The sequence below is a fragment of the Canis lupus genome, chromosome 6 (assembly GCF_011100685.1).
Source record: "Canis lupus familiaris isolate Mischka breed German Shepherd chromosome 6, alternate assembly UU_Cfam_GSD_1.0, whole genome shotgun sequence".
NCBI classification, from domain to species: Eukaryota; Metazoa; Chordata; class Mammalia; order Carnivora; family Canidae; genus Canis; species Canis lupus.
In genome coordinates, this window is record NC_049227.1 from 11118070 (window position 1) to 11136034 (window position 17965).

General features: G+C 45.2%; 1 protein-coding gene and 1 long non-coding RNA gene across 4 annotated transcripts in view; one reads left to right on the forward strand and one right to left on the reverse strand.

The window, feature by feature from the left end:
* The window catches only part of BAIAP2L1 (BAR/IMD domain containing adaptor protein 2 like 1), an 87110-nt gene that overhangs the window by 67031 nt on the left and 2114 nt on the right, over positions 1-17965 (forward strand). For 2 of the 3 annotated variants that reach the window (XM_038539454.1, XM_038539456.1), the window contains exons 9-13: positions 578-725; positions 2398-2605; positions 3248-3325; positions 4860-5040; positions 17795-17832. In XM_038539454.1, the coding sequence (XP_038395382.1) occupies positions 578-725; positions 2398-2605; positions 3248-3325; positions 4860-5040; positions 17795-17832 (653 nt within the window). The remainder of the gene's footprint in view (positions 1-577; positions 726-2397; positions 2606-3247; positions 3326-4859; positions 5041-17794; positions 17833-17965) is intronic. The other variant, XM_038539455.1, reaches the window with a different exon arrangement.
* On the reverse strand, positions 11918-17927 carry LOC119876352. Its single transcript, XR_005360608.1, has 2 exons — positions 15743-17927; positions 11918-13011 (listed from the first exon to the last, which is right to left on the reverse strand). It is a non-coding gene; the product is annotated as an uncharacterized LOC119876352 (long non-coding RNA).

The following is a 17965-nucleotide window of genomic DNA, read 5'->3' on the forward strand; positions in this document are numbered from 1 at the left end:
AAAGATTACCAGACTCTGCCTGGTCTTTAACACAGCAGCCACAGTGAGCCTGTACAGATGGGAAAAAAACAAAACCTTGACATATTATGATCAAGTTATAGAAGAGGACAAAGAAAATTCTAAAAACTTCCAGAGAGGGGGAAAATAAAATACTTACAAAGAAAAGAGAACTCCACTGGTACTAGATTTTTTTGTTAGCAAAAAATATGAGAAATTTAATGGAGGAATGTACTCAAAATTGCTTGGAAAAATTATTTTAAATGTAGACTCCTGTAGCTAAGTAGCACCTAAAAGGGATCCTAAAATCCATAGAGACAGAAAGTAAATTAGTGGTTGCCAGGGGGTGGTGGGAAATGGAGAGTAACTGCCTTCCAAAAAAAAAAAAAAAAATGAAGACAGGAATGAAAAAAAGAATGTGATATTTTTGAAATAATAATTCAGAATACAGCATTGCCATCCAACCAAAAGAACTTTGGAAAGACAGTGGAATTTAAAGCATGTTAAAACAGCCCTGGCAATCTCTATAGTTCCATTGCTGTGTTACACTAATATTAAACTAATCAGAAATTTTTCACAGGTTGGAAAAGATTATGACACTCTTTCTAAATATTCACCAAAGGTGCCCCCAGCTCCTTCAGCCAGAGCGTATACCAGTCCTTTGATCGATATGTTTAATAACCCAGCAACAGTTGCACAGAATTCGGAAAGGATAAAGAATTCAACAGGTAAGAAATTTATTTTGATCTCTTTTTAAAATACCCTTGCCTGGGTGGCTCCGTCATTTGGACATTCAACTCTTAGTTTCAGGTTATGAGCTTTGGCTTGGGTTATGATCTCAGGGTCATGGGATTGACCCCCGTATCAGGCTCTGCGCTCAGTGGGAAGTCTGCTTGAGATTCTCTCTCCATCTGCCCCTCCCACTGCTCGTGTTTTCTCTCTCTCTCAAAAAAAAATCTCTAAAATGAGCATGATTAAAAAATAAAATACCTTTTTAAATTTTTTTAATAAATATTTTGGATAAATATTACCCTGAAGTAGAGGTAAAGAAACGTGTATGGTAGCACACATTTAACATTGCCTTGTTGAAACTTATACTTCAATAAATAAAGGTCTGGATTTAATATAAAACCATAAGACATTTTGTAAGTGACACATTTCTTTGGCAAATTCTAATTGCATATGCTGATTGATGTTTACATAGAGGAAATGTACTGTTGAAAGATGTTACATTTTAAAATTAGAAATAATGTACAAAGAGCCCCACCATGTGCCATATTTGGCAATTATAATATTTCTTTTTCAATAAAACAAACTATAAAAGTTCACATGACAAAATTATGGCTATTGATCTTACCAATAGGCTTAGTGTGAATTACAATCAGTGCTTTTCATCTCTAACAGAGAACTTCATGCTTTCTGGATGCTGAAGTTTCTTAACTTTGTTGATGCTTTTACAATAAATCAGGACCAGTTACTGTTTACAGAGATTCCAGGCATCTTTGCTTAGGCTCCACTCTGTGTAGACAGAGTCTTTGGGACCCAGAGACCGCCCCCCTCTCTCTGTAGAGTATCTCACAGGCCTCAGCCTCTTGGGTATGAAAGTTGTGGCAATCAAACCATGTGCTAGAGAGAGCCTACAGACTACAGCATTTGCAGCTGCTGAGTGAGATCCAGAGATAAGAGTTTCAGAATGGCAATTTTGTTTCTTTGGATTGGCAAATATCAGCCTGTGCTTCAATTGAGACAAATGCACAGCAAGGTACTTCATATAGTGCGGTAGACTGTGGAGTCAGGCCATCTGTATCCAGGGCTGGCATGCTAGTTGTGATATCCCAGTGAGTCACTGCTTCTTCCCTCAGAAGCTGTGAAGCATTGAGAGTGTGGACTGGCATGTAGGGGAGGGTTTAGTAAACGTACTGGTCCTCTCCACATCCTTACTACTTCCTAGATGCGATGTTGAGCAGTTGCACAGTGACAACATCTGCATTTCCAGTCTCCACTTATTCTTTGTCATGGGCAGTGGGGTGTGAGTTGATGCCCATTTGGGGTCCCTGTTGGGAGAGTAGGGCAAGGAAAGCATCAGACCCTCTGGATGTGTCAGCTTGTCTCTGGTTAAACCAGAGTGCAGTTGAAGCTTAGCACACACAGTGTCCTGTCTGCCTGGAAAAGAGAATTTAGCCACAAGGGTCCTCCTCAGTGGAAGACCTCAGGCGGGATTCTGCTTCTGCCCCTTGCAGTCCCTGCACATCAGGGCAAAGTCTAAGGTGTGGAAATAAAACGCATCGGAGTTGCAGTCGGAGTCCTGGTGGGCCACAGTGGATGGCTTTCTGGAGTTTGCTTGTTTGAACTTGTTACCAGTCCTTGAAAAGTTCTCACTGCTATGTTCATTTTCAACAGATTCTTCAGATGATCCTAGTTTACAGCGATCAGTTTCTGTTGCAACTGGACTCAACATGATGAAGAAGCAGAAAGTAAAAACCATTTTTCCACACACTGCTGGCACGAACCAGACCTTGCTCAGCTTCGCCCAAGGAGACATCCTCACATTGCTCATTTCTGAGGAGAAAGATGGCTGGCTTTATGGAGAGCATGATACCACCAAAGTGTAAGTCTCAGGGCACATGCTGTCCCCACAGCAGTCAAGGCCGCCCAGTACTTCAAAGAGCTACCATATCTCCTTTTAGCCACAAATTGTCTTTGTGGTCATAGTAGCATTTTTACCAAAGGTAAGTTCATAGTTTAATTATGGTTCTAGTTTAGTTAATTGGAGTGACTCTGTCCCAGACTATTTTCTGTATGTCTGTGTGTATATAAATGAATTCAGTATTTAAACAGATGATATGAAGTCACCTCTGAAAGTAGCTTAAATAATTGTGTTCTTTTTTTAATGACTTTGGATTTCTCAAGAATAATCTGCACATCAAATGGATTTTATTAAGATTTAGGTTATAAATAGTTTAAATGCCAGCGTTGTCATTTCAACCAGGAGTATGTGCATAGGCCTTACTGTAAGCTGGTTAAATTAGTTTTCTGTGTAGATTATTCAGCTATTAAATGAATGTGGAAAAAAGCCAAAAAGGGAATCCAAATAAAATGAGTGCTGTATATAAAAGACACATTGTGTGATGTGAAAATCGATTGGTCTGCCGCTGAGCCGCCCCCAAGCCATTCTGTAGTGTGCTTACTGTTCACTTGTCTGCTGCTGACCCCACAACCAGGCCTTTTTTTTCTCACTCCTCACCTGTAGGAGGGGCTGGTTCCCGGCATCCTACACAAAGTTGCTAGAAGAAGATGCAAAGGAAGCCATGAGTGTTCCCACACCGAGGTAGGACCTGACTGTGGCTCTCTTTTCCCAGTGACAGAAAACTCACTTTTGTGGGTTTTTGGGTTGTTGTTTTTTTTTTTTTTTTTTTAAGATTTTATTTATTTATTTCATGAGAGACACAGGGAGAGAGGCAGAGACACAGGTAGAGGGAGGAGAAGCAGGTTCCATGCAAGGAGCCCAACGTGGGACTCGATCCCGGGAATCGGGGATTAACCCTGAGCCAAAGGCACTCAGGCATCCTGGAAAACTCACCTTTGACCTCATGTTTTTGGGCATATCAGAATTCTCTTTAGATGTGTAGTTACCCTCCAGGGAAACCTCCAGTCATATAGTTGTATACTGAAGGGGACTGTTATCCCCTAGTTGTTCCCTTTGTGGTTTCTGCAGTGGAGACACACCCCATACTCTGCCCCTTACCCCCCATCATCCCTCTGGAACCACTCACTCCCCCAACCCATAACTAGTCACTAAATCCAAGGTGACTATCATCACCATCACCACTTGGGGAGTGCCAAGTGCCTTACACTAACTAGCTCATGTAATTCTCATAACAACCTATGAGGTAGGTCCTTACTTTAAAATTGAGGACACTGAGGCATGGAAAGTTGGAGCCAAGGCTGGAGCCTAGGGAGGTCTTTCCAAGACCTAGTTATGAATCTTTATATGTATATCAGGTAGTTGTAGTTGGCTACCCCATGGGTCCTCTGAAGTGACACATCCAGGGGTACCTGGGTGGATCAGAGGGTTAAGGATCCCGCTCCGTTTTAGCTTAGATCACGGTCTCAGAGTCATGAGCTTGAGCCCCACATTTGGCTTCAAACAGGGCATGGAGTCTGCTTAGAATTCTTTCTTTCTCCCTCTGCCCCTTTCACCTCTCTGGAAGGAAGGAAGGAGGGAAGGAAGGAGAGAGAAATGATACATCCAAATCGTACTCCTCATCTTTACCGTAAATTGCTTCATCCTTGGTGTTTTCCATTTCAAAGAAACCCTGTAATCCATCCAGCTGTCCCTGCAGACCTTTAAGCACCACGCTTGATGCTCCCCCTCCCGCACCAAGTCCTGTTCTATGTCATCTGTGTGTCCTCAGCCCTGACAGAACAGCTTAACTGCCACTGGGCCAAGGAGTAAGACTAGATGTCATGTTTATGATGTTAAAATGCTGAGGTGTATTGTTTTGTTTTATTTTCCCCATATCTGAAGTGCCCAATATTTTTGCTAAGGCTTGTGCTATAGTCTTCATTTTCTTATAGATCTTCTTAAGTTAACCAAGAGACAGCCCTTATGTAAGCTAGTTTTTTGTTTTGTTTTGTTTTTTTGGTGAGTGTACATTTATAAACTAGTAAAAACATTACGATGATTTTTACAAAGATATATATATTGTGTGTGTGCATGCACACATTTTGTAATCTCCCCTCTCACATTCTGTTTGCTTGTTAATCTATTACAGTTCTGGCCCTTACGCTATTTAGGATATTTGGGATTCAGAGGGCAAGATCTTATATGTAACTTGTATTCTCTACTTGTTGATTGTTAGCCCGGCACCCGTGAGAAGCATCAGCACAGTGGACTTAACTGAGAAGAGCAGTGTTGTCATCCCCCCACCAGATTACTTGGAATGTTTGTCCCTGGGAGCAGCTGCAGATAAGAGAGCAGATGTTTCCAAAAATACATCTACCTTTAAAGCACCGGTGTCCAAACCAGAAGCCTCATCTCCTGTGAGTGGAGCTGCAGCGTAACATGCTATGTTCCCCCACCCTGAACGACAGCCTAGGGGTGTGGGCTTTTGTCCCATAAGGAATGAAGGTGGTGTCCCCAGGGCTGGATAGGGACTGGCACTTTTCTGCATTCCCTTCTTGTCACATAACCATGCAGCTTCCTTAATTTCAGTCCTTCTGTTTGTATTTTATCTGACAGTGTAGTATGTCAGATATTATCAGGTGTGAATCTCTCCTCACCTTTGGTCCTGGCTGCAGTCCATCAGTCACCTCATCACTTTTTCTGCATTTTCTTCAATTTTCATACTGTTTCCTAAAGGAAGGCTTCAGGTTAAAAGTAGTAACTGTATCTTTGTGTCTTCAGAAAGTGTTTAATTTGCACCAGGGGCTGGGTGAACCCCATGTCATGTACATTCTCTGTAATCCTAACTAACCCTGGAAGAAAGGCCATAGAGGCCATGGGCTCCCAGAATCCCTTCATTCCTGTGGCAACTGTGTCTACTTAGTGCCAGTCTCTGGTGTGGGTGCTCAAGGTACAGAGATGAACAGGACCAGTTCATGGCTCTCTTGGAACTTACATTCTAGTGATGGGAGGCAGACAATGAGAAATAAACAGTAAACACAGTGATGGAAGCTGTGCAGAGAACTAAAACAAGGTGAGGTGAGAAAGGGATAAGGCGACAGCTAGGATGGATGTCACAGGCTTGCGTGCAGATGCTTATGAAGAAGGCATGCCCTGGGTTCCCACCTGTGAAAGTGAGAGGAGGGGAGCAGCACTGGGCAGGGGGAGGAGCTGGACCTTCAGGGGAACCAAGCCTTGATCACTGACATCCAGGGTGAGAGAGCTTTAGCCAGGGCAGTTTCCTGAAGAGCCTGGACAGCCGAGGGCAGGACTTCTTACAGCCTGGAATCAGTCCCTCAGTCCTGAAGGGGATCTGGGCAGCACATGACCATGTCTGCACCCCCAATGAAGAGACACTGAAGCTGAGACCTGAATGGCAAGGAGCCCATCATGTAGGGGTCAAGGGGCAGAGATTCCCAGATAGAAGGAGCAGAGGAGGGCACGTACTTGGCATGCTTAGAGAATGAGGCTGAGATTCCAGGATGATGGAGAATCGAGAACGGGATGCATGTTCTCCTTTTTTTTCTCAGGATAGATTCTACCATAAAGAAGGGGAAGGATGGAGAAGAGGACACGTGGTGTGTGGGCAGGAGCAGGGAAGGTTGTGAGCGGGAAGCCATGGACATGGGCAGAGGTGCAATAGGACACGCAGATTGGGAAGTTCCTGAATGAGGATGTCTACTCTCGGTGGGGAAGTGAGGGCCTCAGCAGAGGGGCTGGGCAGAGCGAGTAAGTGTAAAGAAAGAGAATCTGTGAAATGGGTGTTCTGAAGAGTGAGAAGGTACATGTGCTACAGAATACAAGGGTCATGCCGATGTCTTATGCCTTATGCCTTATGATTTGGGGTCATGATTTAAAACAAAGCCAAGCAGTATGGTTGTTTCTCCAGCAACATGCGGCTGCTCCTGTGTAGACAAGAAGTAATTAACTAGTTGGGGGTTACCAGGTGATGGTGCAGGAGGAGGAGCAGAGAGTTCTGGTGTTTGCGAGGGTGAAGCTGTGGTGTCCCAGATCCTGGAATTCAGCCTAGGCCATGAAAGGATCTGGAGGTGGGGGGCGGTGGGCAGAAAGGAGGTGCAAGGGGTGCCAGAACTTCTGCGAAGCTGCACAGTTGCTAGAGTGCAGTGGAAAAGGAGCCTGGGAGGTGAGGGTCAGAGAGTAGGCTGGACTTCTGGGGGGCTATGCTGCTGAGCTTTGTGCCCAGGGCTGCACAATTGGTTAGGTGGCACTAGAGGCTGCCCAGCCCATGCCCTTGCCAGCTTCCTCCTAGAAACACCCCTGGGCACTGTTCATGGTCCACAGGCAGTTGGAGCAACGATCCCAGGCTACTGTTTTTTATTTTCTGGTAATTGGGTGGTCCTTTCTGTAGTGCATGCAGAAGCATCTCCCTGCTTCTCACGGAACGTGTGGCTCCACAACTCTACTGGTGGCCTTTGTTCAGCTGTGAATGGTACATGGGTGCGGTCCCTGGATTAGGTGGAATGGGAACTCTTAAAAATGTGCCCTGTGTTTCAGCATGAGCCTTCAGGTGTTTTGGAACATGCATACCTCATAAGCTGCAGTGCTGTGTTCTAACCCAGGAAATGCAAAGTTTTGCAATGTCACTCAAAAATATCTTTGGCTTCTCAGATTAACACACTATACAATATATTGTTTGCACCTTTATCACTCCAAATACAGAACTGCAAAAATTATTTTCAAAAGAATGACACACAGCTTTGAAAGTGGAGCTTTTCCATCCTATCATCATGTTAATAGAAATTACTTGGAAGGACAAAGATATCAAATGCTGTTTTATTAAATGCCCTAGTACATTGTAAAGTAATATTCAATTCACACTCTTTGGAAATGATCTTAGGCATTTCAAAAATCCTTAAAATTCCTTTTGCTGGGGATGCAGGGGTACTTAGAACTGCATGTGACAGAACTCAGGATCCGGAAATACAAAGTACACTGTTCATTTTTTATTTTTTTCTGGTTGGCAGCATTGTGGGGTTTTTTAAAATTTTAATTTAAATTCAGTTTGCCAACATATAGTATATATGTTATCACATCACGTGCCCTCCTTAATTCACATCACCCTGTTATCCCATCCCCCACCCACCTCCCCTTCAGCAACCTTTTGTTTCCCAGAGTCGAGTCATGGTTTGTCTTCCTCTCTAATTTTTCCCCACTCAGTTTACCCCCTTCCCTTATGGTCCCTTTCGCTATTTCTTATATTTCAGTCAGCATAATACCCTCCAGTTCCATCCACATCGATGTAAATGGTAGGTATTCATCTTTTCTGATGGAGGAGTAATAATCCATACACACACACACACACACACACACACACACACACACACACACACCACATCTTCTTTATCCATTCATCTGTCAAAGGACATCTCCGTTCCTTCCACAGTTTGGCTATTTGGATATTGCTGCTGTGAACATTGAGGTGCAGGTATCCCGTAGTTTCACTACATCTGTATCTTTGGGGCAAGGTACAGTGTTCTGGTGTGACTTGTTTGTAGGACCTTCTCCTGTTTTTGTTTGATTTCCAACTTTTAGGGAAAAAATCAAACATATATAGAATTGGGAATAATGACCTGGGGATGCCTAGGAGCCTGCTTCTCCATCTGCCATCTCTGCCTTTCTCTGTGTGTCTCTCGTGAATGAATAAATAAAAATCTTTAAAAAAAAATTAATAATGACCTGGTCTCTTCATCTCCAGCTTTGACAATTGTCAATACATTTACCAGTTTTTTTCTTTTTTTAAAGATTTATTTATTTGAGAGAAAGCACAAGTGTGTGAGTGGGGGAGAGGCAGAGGCAGAGAGAGAATCCCAAGCCGACTCCACAATGAGCACAGAGCCCAATGTGGGGCTTTTGATTTCACAACCTATGAGATCATGACCTGAACCAAAACCAAGAGTTGAACGCTTAACTAACTGACTCTGCCAGCCAGGTGCCCCCCAATCTTTTTTCATCTTGCCCCTGGCCACTGCCACATCAACTTGATGCGAATTCCAGACTTCATGTCATTTCATGTATAAATACCTTAAATATATTAACACCTTTTATTTTTATATGACCATAATACCAATCATCATATCTTTAAAAATTGACAGTAATTCCTTAATATTATCAACCAGTCACTTCATATTTTTTATTGTCTTACTAAAAATTGAACAGTATAGTTTGAATCTGGATCCAGGCCAGCTCCATACTTTGTAAATGGTCACTGAGTCTCACGACAAGTGTTTTAGTATCTAAGGTCTACCCATCTCTTTTTCTTTGTAACTTATCTGGAAGAACTAGGTTATTGACCCTGGAGGGTGGCCCCAGGCTGGATTTTGCTGCATCCATATAGCGTCCTTCACCACATTCCCCTTTCTCCTATATACTCAGCCTGGATCAAAGTCAGTATTATTTTGTTTCTTTGCCTGTTTTGTTAGAGCATTTCCTCTGTGGTGATGGCTAGTCCATCCAGAGAGAAACCTGTCTGGCTATCTCTCCTTTTGTGATATTAGCAGTTTTGATAAGGACCACCTTATACTATTACTTTAAGACTGTGTAATATCTTTTTTTTTTTTTTTTAAAGATTTTATCTATTCATGAGAGACACGCAGAGTCAGAGACCTAGGCAGAGGGAGAAGCAGGCTCCCGGCGGGGAGCCCAATTCAGGACTCGATCCCAGGATCACAGCCTGAGCTAAAGGCAGAGGCTCAACTACTAAGCCACCCAGGTGCACCTTGTGTAATATCTTTAAAGATAAAAGAATCTTGCCTCAAAATCAGAGTTAACACAGAAATTATAAGTGAAAATGCTGACATTTTAGCCAACAGTCTTATTTTAAAAAACATTTTAATTTTCAGTGTTTTTCCCATGTCAGTAAAGCTTTATTATGAAAGCACTGATGCAGTTCTTAGTATACTGAATAGGATACATTGAAAAATCCTGTTTTTAAATATCAAGATAGTTAAAAAATGATATTGCTTAGCATTTTGCAATTTAAATGAGATCTAATTTTTTTTAAATATTTTATTTATTTGAGACAGCATGAGAGCGAGAGGGAGAGAGAATCTGAAGCAGACTCCTGAGCATAGAGCCCAACGTGGGGCTTGATCATATACAACTGTGAGATCAGAGATCTAACTTTATTTTTAAACCATTTGGCTGGATCATAATAGACTGGCAGTATAAGGAGCCTGCCCTGAAAAGTGCTGAGACCATCTAGTAAACTGAGGGGTTTGGACAATACCCTAACATCTTACTCATCCACACATAATTAGGCAGCAGCTTTAGGCATACAACTGTCTCCTGAGGGCCAGGATGGGGCTGCTCACATCACGTGTGCACCCGGTCCATCCTGTCCCAGGGCTGCCTCCAGGCAGAGCTCCACACCCCAAGTCCTCTCTCCCTACCATGGGCCATATCCACTGATCAGTAACCTAAAGCCTCCCAACAAAGCCCCAGACCTGATGGCTTCACCGATGATTTCTGCCATACAAAGAAGGGCTAATACCATCCTTCTCAAACTTTTTCCCAAAAATCAAAGAGGAGGGAACACTTCCTAACTCATTCTGAGGCCAGCATCATCCTGATAACTCTGGTCAGTCCCCCTGTTTGTTTTGCAAGCCAGAAAGCTTTTTTTAGCCTTTCAGTTTAGCAGCCTTTCATGTTTGGTTTCATGTAACATTTAAAAGCTCCAGATACCTAATGAAAATGCCTCCCTTGTGGGTTCCAGTGGTGATTTTAGTTGTCATTGATTTTATGAGTGTCAGAATAATAAATGATGTTGACTTTTTTTTTAATTTTTATTTATTTATGATAGTCACACAGAGAGAGAGAGGGGGGCAGAGACATAGGCAGAGGGAGAAGCAGGCTCCATGCACCAAGAGCCCGATGTGGGATTCGATCCTGGGTCTCCAGGATCGCGCCCTGGGCCAAAGGCAGGCGCCAACCCGCTGCGCCACCCAGGGATCCCGACTTTTTTTTTTTTTTTTAATAATTGAGATCTTCCATAAAAAGGAATGTTTAGCACTTCAAACAGGTATAGAGTGTGTACCTGCAGTGAGGTCACATAACTTGGGAACTAGTGTTCCTGTGGCAGCAGACGCTGGGACCAACCATACTTTTTTAAAACACAGCATGTGGCATGTGAAGGTGTGCTGCATAGAAGGGATCTTTGGATCACAAACCTTCACACTGGAATCCATCCATTGAGCATTGACTGACAAGCTACCATGGTCCAGGGAAACAAAGAGGAATAAGACCAGCCTAGGAGTTGAGTCCAATGAACAGTATGCTTTATGTTTTACACATAAAAGATGCATGGGGCAAAGAGGCAACAGAGAGGGGAGGGGAGGCTTGGGCTCCGGCGAGCACCAGAGGAGGCTTCTTGGAGGCAAGCATTTGAGCCAAGTTCTGAAGGAAGAGCTCTGATAGATGTGTGTTTTGGGAACCCTGCTGGCTGGGTGTGGTCCAGGACCACAGCCAGATAAGTGGTGGGATGAATAGGCCCAAGAGAAACACACCCAGCCAGGATGTCTGGGGTGGATGTCATCCTTCCTCCTGGGAGGTATCTGCAGGCAGCCTTGAAGGTGTGCACTGGAGCCTCATGACAGGGCAGGAGACTGTGGGTCATCCAGGGGGAGACAGGGTGGTGGGAATTGTGATTAGTGAAGACAGGAATGTGGTGACAAGAGTTATTCAAGAGGTAAGAACTGACAGAGCTCGTGACCAACTGGTGTAGCCTAGTTGGGAGAAACCATTGTTGTATCTTAACTCTGGAAGCAGTTCTGGTTTGCTCGTATAAATTTGGAGCGCTCTCTCTTTTTTGGGGGGGGGAGGGTGGGTAATTTATGTAATCTTGAGGTCCAGATTTTTGACTTGTGAGCATTTTTCAAAAAGAAAAACATGCTTATCTCCACTTAAGTTACAACCCATAGAAAAAAAATTGGGAGATTCCAAATAAGGTAAAATAATCAGGGTCCTATAAATATGATTGTATTCATTAAAGACCAGATTACTTTATGGTTTTTTTAAAGTACCTAAAACTTGAGATACCTTTCTTCTCACAAAAAGATAAAAGTTTTCTTCCATGGGTGTTTTGATGTCTTTCATGATTTGTTTACTATATTAAACTTAGAAGGAAGTAGCTTTATGGTAAAAATTTGTCTAAAATTCAATACAAATAATCAAATTGATAAATTATCCCATTCTTGAGACAGAAGTAATGATGCTCTCAAATTAACATTTATCTGATGCAACTTAAGTAAACGGGTGAATTTTTTTTTCTTTTTTTTTTTTTTAACTGCAAATGGTAACATTTGCTAAACAGATGCTGAAATGAGGTTTCCTTTATATCCACCTGGCCGTCATAGCTGTAGGTTTAAGTTAAAGAGAAAGTCCAAGTTTGTAAAAATTAAAATAGCCATCACATGTTATTTAAAACAGCTCTTATTATTTTTTTGTAAAGATTTTATTTATTCATGAGAGACAGAGAAAGAGAGGCAGAGACACAGGCAGAGGAAGAAGCAGGTTCCATGCAGGGTGCCTGATGTGGGGCTCGATCCCGGGTCTCCAGGATCATGTGCTGGGCCAAAGGCAGGCACCAAACCAGTGAGCCACCCAGGAATCCCCAAAACAGCTCTTATTAAAGTAATACTTTTTCTGCTTATGAAAATAACCCAGGGAATTTTTGTTTTGCTTGAAAATATTTCTAATTTCACTTCCAGGATAACCACTGTTAGCACTTCATTGTATCTCCTTTGGGAAAACTATAGGTAAATTTATTTTTTAAGAAAAGATTTTATTCATTTATTTGAGAGAGAGAGAGAGCACACAAGCAGGGAGGAGAGGGAGAAGCAGACTCCCCACAAGCAGGGAGAGATAGACGTGGTGCTTGATCCCAGGACACCAGGATCATGGACCTGAGCCAAAGGCAGACGCTCAACCAACTGAGCCACCCAGGTGCCCTGGTAAATTTATTTAAATACATATTTTACCCTCCATGCCCAGCACCCACACACAGGAGGATCAGAGCATTTGCTCATATCAAGTTAAAAGCATTTATGAGTGCCAGATGAGCCCCAGCACTGCTGCCCAGGCTGGCATGCAATGGGAACAGTGCCGATCCAGCCTTCTAACCTCCTGGACTGTGAAGCCTTGGGAGGAGGAAGAGAGGGGAAAGCACAGAAAGCAGCAGGACCTGGAGTTTCTTCAGATTGAGAAACAGTTCGAAAGCCTCAACTCTCCTCTTATCAGTGCTCCACCCATCTGAACTCTTGATAAGACAAATACCACTGTCCTCTGTGTGCTATTCACAAGGTTCCGATAGGTTGCTTTTTTGTCTTTGTGACCTGGAGAATAATGGAAAATAGTTGTTAAAGGTCACAAGAAAATATCAATTGGCTTTTAAAAATCAGCAAAGGCCATAAGGTTTGAAGGCCTCCCTGAAAAGGCACTGCCAGCCGTGACTTCAAGGACTCCTTCCCCCGTCACCCTCTTCAGGACATTCCTTAACCTTAAGACCATAAAGAACATCTACTTTTGGAATGAAGAGGGTAATAACCCAAAAATAAGTACACGGTGCTTCACAGATGCATGGTGAAATTAAATGACTGATTTATCTTCCATTTCTGTCACTAACATGTTTTGAAGTCCTATTTCAAGATCCTATGCAAACTGCAGAAGAAACCCCACAAGTCCCAGTGGACACCCTTGTGTGCCGCCTCTGCTGACACCATTCTATCAAGTCAGGTCAGGAGCTCCAAGAACATAACTGAAACAAGGAGGCCCGCTGCAGGGAAGGACAGAAGAACTGGTTCTGCTCCAAAGAAATTACCTCAGGAGCAGTGGAAGCTCCTATCATCATAACAAGCCACATAGTAGCCTCTTGGGCACAAAGGCACTTGAGTGCTGGAAAAAGTGGATATGCACTAAAGGAATTGAATTTGTATTTTAATGCGAATAGCATATAGGTAGTGGCTACCATATTGGACAGTCAGATATAGAGCATGCAAGATAGAACAATGTTCCATTTAAAAACTGGATCTAGGGCAGCCTGGGTGGCTCAGTGGTTTAGCGCTGCCTTCAGTCCAGGACATGATCCTGGAGACCCGGGATCAAGTCCCACATCAGGCTCCCTGCATGGGGCCTGCTTCTCCCTCTGCCTGTGTCTCTGCCTCTCTGTCTCTCTCGGTGTCTCTCATGAATAAATAAATAAAATCTTTAAAAAAATAAAATAAAAACTGGATCTAGGGTGCCTGGGTAGCTCAGTTGGTTGGGCATCTGCCTTCGGCTCAGGTCATAATTCCAGGGTCCTGAGGTCAAGTCCTGTATCATGCTCCCTGCTCAGTGGGGAGTCTGCTTTTCCCTCTCCCTCTGCCCCTCCCCCTGCTCGTTCTCTCTCTCTCTCTCTCTCTCTCTCTCTCTAATCTTTAAAAAAAAAAAAAAATAGATCTAGAAATGTAAGTGGAGAAGCATGGAGCATGACAGACCTGCCTGGTAGCCCCTGAGGGCTGAGGACATGGTCCTGGAATTTCACATCTTAAAAGTTCTTATGCCCAACAGGCTGATAAACTTATCTTTCCTGAACTAAAATGTTTAAACCAGCTGATGATGGTGGGGAAAGGTATGTTCTATCTCAGCCAAATGCTGGGATCCATGGCAGCTGGCAAAGCATCTTAATACTTTTATACATACTTTTTATGTACAACCATTCATTAATGCCAGTTACATGTAGTTTTGTTTAAACACCAGGATTCTTAGGCTTAAGTACACTGAACATCCAGACCTGGGAGCTGCCTACTATGGAGTAGAATGTTCCTGAACCCACCTCCCTACAGTTCTGTGGCTGCCCTTTGATGTTCTTAGATACTGACTTCTCCCGGCGGGGGGGACTACTTAGGCCTTTAGATTTTCTGGAGGAAAGAATTACAAGATGTGCCCCCACTCTGCCTTCTCTTACTCAGCCATGATCTGCTGGCTGTGGGCTATGTTGCTGACCAAGCCCAAGCCCTTTATTGCCTTCCTGTCTCGTGGGTGACCTGTTCCACGCCCCTAATGACATGCCTAGGCCCTGGTGGTGCCTGCTTTCATCACTTGATAACCTTCTGTCCTGCTGAGTGCACTCCAGACCAGCACCATGCTGGCTGCCAGGAGGGGACACAGAACATGCACCTGGCTGTGCCTATGAGCCATAAGTGCTGGTCTTTGGGAAGTCTGAGGAAAAGTATAAGATATATAGTGATATAAAGTATAAGATATATATAGCAAGGTCCACCATGCGTCACAGTCCACTAAAAGTAAAGTGGCATGAAGTAACAACTCCTGCTGTGAGGGAAGACAGCCTGAAGCCATTCGGTGCCAGGGCAAACTTGGGTCCCGCCAATTGCCTATGGGGACCTCGGGGAGAGCCCAGCTCTGCAGACACGCTCTAGCACAAGCTGTGTCCCCTTCCGAGCCCCATCAGCCTGTGCAGAGACCATGGGCCAGCAGGAGCCCTAGCGAGTCAGGTCTGGTGCTGGGACACAGGACCAAGAAAGGTCTCCAGGGATTTGGCTGTTCCTACAGGACAAAGGAAGAGGGAAAGATGGGATTGGGGAGTGCAGAGACAAGGGACCCCAATCCTCACCACACAGCCCAAGAGAGGCAGGGGAAGGACAGGCTTAAGTGGAGCTTTTGGAGGCAGCAGGCAGGACAGGAGAGCTTGTGGTATCGACCAGCATGAGAAATGGGGCTCTGCAGTCAGGTTTGAGGTGGGAAGATTCTGAAAACGCTTCTGAGCAGGATGTGCACATCCCTCATGATGGGACCCAGGGCGGTGCCCTGTGTGGCCTAGAGGCGCACTCCCCTGACAGGGAGCAGGGGCAGGTCTGGGGAGGTGGTCAATTGTGGCCACAGCAGTGGGCTCCATGGAGGTCTGTTAAAGGAGAATCCTTTCTGAAAACATCCTTTTTTAAAGTAAATATTGAAGAATACCATGTGCGGGAAAATGCATGACTTTTTACAAAGCAACTGCATATAACTAGCACCAGATCAAGAACTAGAACGTTACCCACCACCCACCCCCTCACTGTCCCTGCTCACAGTCCAGACTGGCCCGATTTTGGAAACCAGGATGGCCCATTCGGTGTGACCTTGTGCAGCATGCCCTCCTGTGACACACTGTTGCTGTGTGGCATTCACTGGATGGAAGGCTGTCGTCCCTTCTCCTGGTGACAGATGTTTAGGCTGTTCTGACGGGACTCTGAGTGACCTGGTAGGGGTTTCAGTACCCATGGGCGCTGCTGGGACCCATGGTGTAGAGTTCATGGCAGGACCAAGGTTTGCCTTGGCACTGAATGGCTTCAGGCTGTCCTCCCTCACAGCAGGAGTTGTTACTTCATGCCACTTTACTTTTAGTGGACTGTGACGCATCTCTGCCGCCATGTTTGTTTCTCAAATGTCTGGGCCAAGTACTTGGATGGCACAGCTCATGAAAATGTGCCCAAACTCTGTTTTAAAGTCAAATTGTGTCAGTCAGGGCCCAGGAGGGTCTGAGTGACCTGGTAGGGGTTTCAGTGGGTCTCCTGGGAACAAGCCCCAAGACCCTCCCCTCAAGGACAGCCTGCAGGTACCCCAGGAGGGTGGTGTGTCTGGTTTCCAGTTCAGGGTGCACAGAGCTCTCCTCAAACTTGCGGATGCACCTGGCAGGGATACAGTGTTCCACGCCCGAGGACAGGCAGCAAGAAGGTGGTTTCCAGTGAGAAGATCAAGGAGCCAGGAGGGCTGTGTGCCTCTGGGGCCAAGCATGGGCCCTATGTGGGGAGTCTGGCTTGGCAGGAAGTGTGCTCTCCAGGCCGGGAGGATGCCAGAAGCCTCTTCCCAGTGTAATGTGATGTGCCTCCCCGGCACAGGGCTTTCTGCTCTAGGCCGGGCACCACTGCCAGCGGTCTGAGCACGTGAGGCATTGCAGGGCAGGTCTCCTGGAGCTTTTTAAATAAATCATAAACTAGCCTGTAACTATCATAGAATATGAGCGCTACGCTCAGAAATTACTTACTTGGAGGCCTGCTGGGGAAGCTCAGCCTGCCTAGTAGGAAGAAACCACTTGCAGCCATTTCAAGCCCAATTAGGATGTGCTGAGCAGGGCAGCTGCTTTGTGCATCAGTGAAGAAAAGTAGACATGCTGAATTGGGGCACAGGACTAACTGGAGTTGTCTCCTGGTGCTGGGGTTCCCCATCGGGATGACCCCGCTGGCCCCATAGTCTCCCTTTGAGGTCCTAAGAGACGGCAGGCATAGTTCTGAAGTAGCCCAGGGGCCTGCGACCCTTTTTGAGAGTCTGTGTGTCTAACACCCAGGAGTCCTGCAGAAAGAGCCCTGGTGGGCTTCTGCCCCAAGTATGGCCTTCAACCCCCCAGGCTGGCAACAGGAAGTGAGAGTGGGAATCCTGGGAGTTTGAGGACCGGCTGCTCTGGTGGCCTGTTGCTCAGATGGCGTTACACTGCCCTCTCCTGGGCGGCCGTCTGGAGAACTAGCCTCACAAATTTGGGCTTAGTGATTTCTTGGAACAGCCAGAGCAGATTTAAAGCAAATTTTTAAAGCCTGCAGGCTTCTAGAATGAAGGACAGGACACACCCCCGTGGTCCGTGGCCACAGTGGGAGACCCCCAAGTCCCCAGGCTCTGGTGGTTGTGAAGGCAAAGACCGCTGGCATTGTTCCATCCCCTCCTCACCTTCTGAAGTGTCCTGCCGGATCTCCGGCTAGCTGTGGGCACCAAAATCCAGCAAGGTTTTGTTTTTACTTACTGGTTTTTCATGGCATCATTCAGGATTGGGCTCCCAAAAAACCACCTGCAGGCACTGTAGCTCCACAGCCGAAGGGCCACAGGTGCACACATCCTGGCCTCTAAAGTCCGAGGCATTTGGGTGCTCGTGGGGTCCCTCCCTGTCTATGGTTTTCTGTTCTCACCCTGATTTTTTAAGTGACTTTAGGAAGACATTGAAACGGTCTCAAATGGCTAGAGACTGCAGGGCACTTTTAAACACGCATTAGCCACAAATAGTCCCTTCTGCCTTAGATGGCTTTACATTCCGCTCTTATTAAGTGTCCCAATTTCATGAGCCGTCCGTAAACTTCCTCTTTATCTTCTTCACAGAACGACACAAATGGGACAGCAAAGCCTCCTTTCCTCAGGTACGTTGAATTTTGGGGGTTCCTTCATTGGTGCACAGCCCAGGAAGGGTGTGAGGAGGATGCGGCCACTGTGTTCTCGTCGCGGTGGCGGGGGGGGGGGGGGGGGGGGGGGTGCTGGAGGCTCTGCCCACCT